The 6564-nt window shown below is 53.8% G+C and overlaps 1 protein-coding gene across 2 annotated transcripts; it reads left to right on the forward strand.

The window, feature by feature from the left end:
• The first annotated feature begins 80 nt into the window (after nt 1-80).
• Nucleotides 81-6555, forward strand: PEX16 (peroxisomal biogenesis factor 16). 2 transcript variants are annotated; one of them, XM_064145592.1, is made up of 11 exons: nt 81-274; nt 450-485; nt 744-820; nt 2060-2193; nt 2494-2600; nt 3227-3310; nt 3748-3900; nt 4217-4289; nt 4572-4691; nt 4888-4952; nt 6024-6555. In XM_064145592.1, the coding sequence occupies exons 1-11, from the start codon at nt 118-120 to the stop codon at nt 6080-6082; spliced, it is 1065 nt and encodes a 354-aa protein (XP_064001662.1). In that variant the 5' UTR covers nt 81-117; the 3' UTR covers nt 6083-6555. The 2 variants fall into 2 exon arrangements, with proteins under 2 accessions (XP_064001662.1, XP_064001668.1); XM_064145598.1 differs by having other exon boundaries at nt 3230-3310.
• Nucleotides 6556-6564: the final 9 nt, after the last annotated feature.

A 6564-nucleotide genomic window follows, 5' to 3' on the forward strand; every position in this document is an offset into this window, starting at 1 on the left:
CGTTCGGCGCTCCGCTGCTGAGCCTGCTCCGCTGCGCTGCGCTGCGCTAGGCTGGGCTGGGCAGGGGCGCGGCGCAGGGGCAGTGCCGGCTGCCGGAAGCGCGCTGCCGGGGGAGCCATGGCGGCGGCACCGGCTCCGGTCCCGGCCAGCGGCGGCGGCCCGGTGGCACGGCTGCGCCTGCTGTGCCAGCGCTACCAGGAGTACGTGAGGCGGCACCCGGCTGCCACGGCCCAGCTGGAGGGCACCGTGCGGGGTCTCTCCTATCTGCTGCCAGGTGCGGGCAGGGGGCGGTCGGGCCCTCGGTCCCCTCGCCGAGGCCTGGGCATGGGCCTGAGTAGGGTCTCCCTCTGGCACTTAGCTGCGGGGTGCAGGGGGCTGGGGCCCAGCAGGGTGCCGGGGCTTACCCCCTCTCTGGGCGATGACTGGTAGCCGCTCTCCTCCCTTCGCAGGTCGCTTCTCGGACTCCCATGCGCTGTCGGAGCTGGGTAAGTGAGCAGTGGGGAGCCGAGGGAGGACTGCGGCCGCGGCTGGGGGTGCGCCCTTGGGCGGCTGAGTGCGGGACTGTTCCCCAGACTCTTGTTTTGTTTCACGTCTGGCTGCATTCTCCTGCAGCCTATGGGAGGGGGATTCATGCGTGGGCTGCCATTCTTCCTTCGTCCCCTCCCCGGGGAAGAGGCAGCAGTCCCAGTTTGGTTTGCTTTCTGTGCATCCCTGTTTTCGGTGTTATTCTTTCCCTTTTCTAGTGTACTCTGCCTCCAACCTCCTGGTACTGTTAAACGACTGGATCCTGCGAAAGGAGCTGCAGCAGAGCCTGCCTGTGGTAAGGCTGGAGCGTATGGGAGCAGACTTTGGGATGCATGTTTTTGTCCTTGTGGAGGCTTTCAGGGTGTGTATGTAGAAACTAACAGGTCTGTGCTGTGGCCTCACTTTACTGTCAGGTATGTAGAAGCCAGAGGCAATTTCTGAATGCAGGTAAACAGCAGGCCTGCCCTGTAGCTCCTGGCTTGGAGGAGTGGCTAGAGCATTCTCTGGACCACAGAAATCAGGCCCTGGCTTGCACCAGGAGCTCCACGGTTTTTTTGAAAGGCTCAGAGCTTGAGCAAGGCAAAAGTGTTGCACATAATTGTCTCTGGTTCCAGAGCAGTGGTTCTGGGGAGCTGAAGCTCTTATTCCATCCCTCAGACTCTCCCTTTGCTTATCCTATGGAGCAAAACAAACCAGCACCTTGCTTCTGTGTCTTTCTTGCAAGAGCCCCAGGCTGGCTCCCAGCATTTGTCAGACCCTTTAGGGGATGAGGAGGAGGGTGCTTTTTCCAGACAGCCCTCATCTGTTGCAAGCCTGCCTGCTGTGTGGGTTTGGGTGTAGGCACCTCTGTGGCTGGAGTGCCAGGTGTATAATAGAGACACAGAAGACTTGGTAAAGGTCAAAGTGAATTTCAGATGTATTGTCTTTATTGATGCTTTTTAGTGGGGCAGGTCCTATGGCTGACAGCATCAGTAAGTTCCCACATCCCTCAGCAAGGGGTCTGGACTGTCTTCAGGTTCATGTCAGCATTCTAGACTGATGCTGTACTCAGCAGACATTTGCTCTGGTGTGACTGTGGACTCTGGGTCTCCTTCACTCTACTGCAGGTGTTCTCCTTCATCAACTCTAACCAGGGAGGAAATTTGTCATGTATATTCTGGCACAAGGAAGAGGAGAAAGTTATATTGTGGAGTTCAGGCATAGTGCCACAACAAAAACCAGGAGACTGCCCTGCAGTGCCAGTTGGGTTAGAAGGCAATCCAAGATAGATCTGTGATGTTCTCCCTGTTTCTTGGGCAGTATCTCTGTGGTACTGTGATTTCTCAGTCTGCCCCTGCTTGGGGATAGAGAAGTGGGCTTCTGCATAAACTCTGGCCACAATGGAGGCATCACTTTTTTGTTTCTGGGGCTGTGACTTCCAAGGCCATCTGGTGCTTTTTTCTGAAGTCCCACCAGACTAAGCTGTATTTCTGCCCTATTTAACTCCCACACAGAACCTGCATCCTGTCCTACTCCTCCCCTCTGTGTTTTGCAGTCACTGCCCCAGCAGACGCTGTTGACCTGGCTGAGTGTGCTAGAATGCGTGGAGGTCTTTGCAGAGATGGGGACAGCCAGGGTGTGGGGGGAGATGGGCCGGTGGACCATCATTGTCCTCATCCAGCTGGCTAAGTAAGTGTCATGGGCAGAGGGGAAGGGGCAGTGTATGCTTGGAAATGGGGTCTGGAGGGGAATTTGCCATAGCCCAGGAGAAAGGCTAAGCAGGACTGAACTGCTTGTCCCTGTGGTTGGGGGAATTTGTAACCCCATGGCGTGCTGGATACTGTACCACAAAAGGGCATGCTTACTTCTCCTGCCAGTTGACCTGAGCAGGCCTGAGTGTTTCCCTCTTCTGTGGAAGCCACCTTTCCAGCACAACTGGAACCCAGCTCCCTAGCCTGGTATTGAAGGCTTCCATGTGTCTGCTCTCAGAGCCATCCTTCGTCTCCTGCTCCTGCTGTGGTACAAAGCTGGCATCCAGACATCACCTCCCATTGTGCCACTGAAGAGGGAGCAGCAGCAGCCTCTCCACCCCCAAGGTGAGCCCATGGTGCTATCATGGTTGGCTTGGCTCCTTCCTGGGCCACATGTCTTGTCCTGCTAGAAATTACTCATCAGAGCAGTGGCTTGGGTGACACAAAGAACTGTAAGGCTTTATCAGTACACAAAGTTGAGCTATGCTGAACTTTCCATCCTCTGCAGGGCACAAGTTAGCTTAGTGGCAGGGTTGTCCTACAGTCTGGAAGGAGAGTGTGAAGGAGTCTAAGCTGATGCTGAACGGCATGTTCCCTGGTCAAGCTGCATGTGCCCTAGTCTGTTCTGATGGTGAGGAGAAATCCTAGATCTGGGCCTTTGCCAGTGTCAGGCACCAACCTCTGCATAAGGTTAGCCCCTTCAGGATGGTCTGGTTTGCGTTAGATAAAACTTTGAGCCCAGTCTTCTGGAGGCAGTATAGGGAGGCTTTGTGAACAGGCTGCCTGGGGAGGTGGTGGAGTCAGCATCTCTGAAGGTGTTCAGGAAGACTGGATGAGGCACTTAGTGCCATGGTCTAGTTGATTCGATAGAGCTGGGTGATAGGTTGGACTGGATGATCTTGGAGATCTCTTCCAACCTGGCTGATTCTATGATTCCTTTGGAGCCTGACTCCTGTGGCTGTTTTCTCCAGCAGGCATGGAAGGTAGCTCCTCAGGGAAGGATCAGACCTACATTGGCAAGCGTTCCAGTCGTGTGGTGCGCTCTCTCCAGAGCAGTAAGTAGCTGAGCCTGTTTTCAGTCCTTGCCTGAGCTGTTTCTACTCTGTGCCCTTTATGTACTACTGGGTGTGGGCAGTTCAGGGCAGAACCTGCCAGTCGCTGGGTGCTGGGAGTGGGAAGATATCAAAGCAGCAGAGATTCAGGCACGTGCTGCAAGGCTGGCACTGAGATTATACTTTCCCGTGCAAGCTGCGTGCTGGAGGCAATCTATCAGCATGGTATTACTTTGAGGAGCATGGATCCATGGATCCAACAAGAACCTCTCCCTGCTGTGTTCCCTCTGCTGGAGGCAAGCTCTGAAGGAGCTGGTCAGCCACAGCCGTCGCTGTGTGTGCAGCTTTCCCGCTTCACACCTTGGAAGGTGGTGGGGAATGGTGCAGGGAAGTGCCGTAGGGAAGCATTCTGTGTTTGTGACCTGATCTGCTTGTTTCAGCCCCATCCCTGCAGTCCCGGCACTGGGGGTCTCCCCAGCAGAGGGAGGAGTCGCAAAGCCGAAGAGCAGAGGAGATGAACCAGCTTCCCACCCCTCTGGGTCTCCAAGAAACCATCGCAGAATCCCTCTACATCACCCGCCCTCTGCTCCACCGTATCCTGTCCTGGCTGCCTGCGGGCTGACGCCACAGCCGGGTGCCACCAGAGGGTGCTGCGGGCTCGGGCGTGCTGCAGGGCAGTGCGGCTCCGGGCTTCTCCCCGCTGCTGCTCCTCTGCCTAGACACCGCCTCGACATTCCTCCCTTCTCTCCAGCCTCTGTCGCTGGAGTTGTGGGCACAAGTCCTCCAGCCCCTCCCCGGCACTGCCTTACAGTATGTCCTGCGCCCATCAGAGCTTTGCTAGTACCTAGGGGATCACTTGTCTGCATGCCTTTTGTTGCATATCTCTGTTCCTTGACTGTGTGTTCCTAGTATTGAGTTTAGGAGTGTGGGGCCAGAGATCATGGAAACCCTGGCTCCTCTCAGCAGTCCTGGACATCTCAAGGTCAGTCAGAGGAAGAATCTTTGTGGGAGTTTGAGATTGGTGGAGGCTGTGAGCTTCACAATTCTCCCTGTTTCCCAATTCTGGGCATGCCTGACAGAAACAAACACAGAATCTGCTCTTTAGGTGCAAGATGGATACCTTTAGGTGTCTTCTGCAACACTTGCAGTGCTCTCTGTTCTGAGCTGGTGCAGCCTGCACTGCATGGAGCTTGGAATAGAGAGCATTTAGAAATCCACTTTCTTTTCCCTGCTGTGAGTTAGCTCTCTGTCCTTCTCCTTCCAGTCTGAGCTTGCTGAGTGATCTGAAGGACCTGAACAGGCGAGAGCGGGCAGAACTGAGGCGACGAACCATCCTCCTGCTCTACTACCTGCTGAGATCTCCTTTCTATGATCGATACTCAGAGTAAGGGGCCCTTGATGGGCTTTTGCTGAAAATTTCCCTTGTAACAGTGTCAGGGGACTGGGTGAGTAGATCATAAGAGGTCTGGGTGCCTGAGACCAGGTTAATCTCAGCCCTTGCCCAACAGTTGCCCGTGCTGTTTGTGCAGCTAGGGCAGGAACTGTCCTGCTGGACTCATTCCTACACTCTCTCTTCCTAGGGGCAGGATCCTCCTCCTTCTGCGCTTGTTGGCTGATTACGTGCCTGGAGTTGGCTTCATCACACGTAAGTGGACCCCACTGTTTGATACAACCCCATCTCTGCAGGGTGGAGAAGAATCAGGGGACTTGGGCAGAATGTTTTGTCAATTATTTTCCAACCTGAGGAAGGGATAGGAAAGTCTCTAGAATAGTTAGCACTGGTTCACCCTTGTGTTGGTGCTTGGGTTGTTTGGAATGGGAAAGGATGAATTGCTTCCAGTTCCATCACAGCCATAAACCTCTGTGTACCCTCCCAGGCTGCAGAGCTTGATACCTGCCTGTTATCCCTTTGCACCTCTGCTGGTGCACCACAGCCCTGCTTTGCGGCCCTGTTTCTGAATCCATTTTCCTTGATCCTCAATCTGCAAGGGGTAAAAGGTGCCTGGAGGTATTGACCCAGGCAGGAACTAATTGTAAATCAAAGGCCCAAACCAGATCTGTCTTCTAGTCCTTCACCAAAGGATCCTTTTGTTAGGGACCAGAATTCCATCTCCCCCTTTTGTCTGCTGATGTGAAGCCTTTTGTGAAGTCATTCGTGGCAGTGATGTGGCATTAGATCAGCCTGGCATCAGAGGATTGTCACAAAGCTGGCTGGCTCAGGAGCTGCTTCCTCCAGTTAGTGATTTCAGAGAGGCTTTGGAGCCTACATTAAGCCATGTGCTACATAAGCATTTTCACTCCACAGCAGTTGCTTCTGTGTCTGCACCTGCTCATTACTGCTGAGTTGTCTTCCCTCTTCCACGTGCTGCAGCAGTGTCCTCCTGACTCACTGCATGCGGGTTTGACCCTTGCGCTCTGTAGACCTCTCTCCCCACTGGAGCCTTGGCATGCCAGCTCTGAGGGAGCAGTGCCTCACATGATGTTCTGTGCTGGTCATGTTTCACACACTGTTTGGTCCTGCACTAAGTTGGCACCACACCCCAAAGCTGTCTGCCCTCTTGGCAGAAGTAACTGTTCTATTCTTAGGTTCACCTGAGTTGAGTAACTGGAGATCTGGGGTTGTTTGGTATCATCATGAGGAGGGGGTATGTACCCTCTACATACACGGCTTCAGATTCTTGCCTTTTGACATATGTGATTCCTTCTCTTGTTTCAGGTCCACTGATGGATTACTTGCCTGCTTGGCAGAAAATCTATTTCTATAACTGGGGCTGATGAGGAGAAGATGATTATTCTCTGCTAAGATCATGGGTGGACATTTCTAAGGAGGGCAGCCAGGTTGGGGGAGGGATGTTGACAATGTCTAATTTTCAGCTAAACCACCACTGAGAGGCTCCTGTTCTGCAGGGTGGGGAGGGGATGTATGTAAATTTTTTTTAACTGATCTAGCTGTGAATGATGGACACTACATGTGTGAAGAGACCCTGGCCACCTCTCTCTCTCTGGACTATTTGGTGGCTGCAGTGACAGTGATGGGTCGACCTCTTTTTGTAAGCACTTGATTTTTCTCCTTTTGTACAGCTGCACTGTAATAAAGCCAGGCAGGGCAGGTGGTGTTTTTGGAGAGCGTTGTCTCCCACCTCATGGCACTGAGGCTGACGTGCAGCCTGCTTCTGGTGGCCACACCTGGCTAATCTGCTTGGAGCGGGCTTGTCTGTCAAATAAACTGACTGAATGGAAAGAACTGAGCTGAAGAA

This window comes from Pogoniulus pusillus, chromosome 1, assembly GCF_015220805.1.
Source record: "Pogoniulus pusillus isolate bPogPus1 chromosome 1, bPogPus1.pri, whole genome shotgun sequence".
Classification (NCBI taxonomy): Eukaryota; Metazoa; Chordata; class Aves; order Piciformes; family Lybiidae; genus Pogoniulus; species Pogoniulus pusillus.

Excerpts from the sequence above, each read along its gene's own strand:
- PEX16 (XM_064145592.1), top strand. The coding sequence starts at position 118 with ATGGCGGCGGCACCGGCTCCGGTCCCGGCCAGCGGCGGCGGCCCGGTG. Across the intron at positions 821-2,059 it reads TGCAGCAGAGCCTGCCTGTG|TCACTGCCCCAGCAGACGCT; the intron begins GTAAGGCTGGAG and ends TGTGTTTTGCAG. Across the intron at positions 4,290-4,571 it reads GCAGTCCTGGACATCTCAAG|TCTGAGCTTGCTGAGTGATC; the intron begins GTCAGTCAGAGG and ends TTCTCCTTCCAG.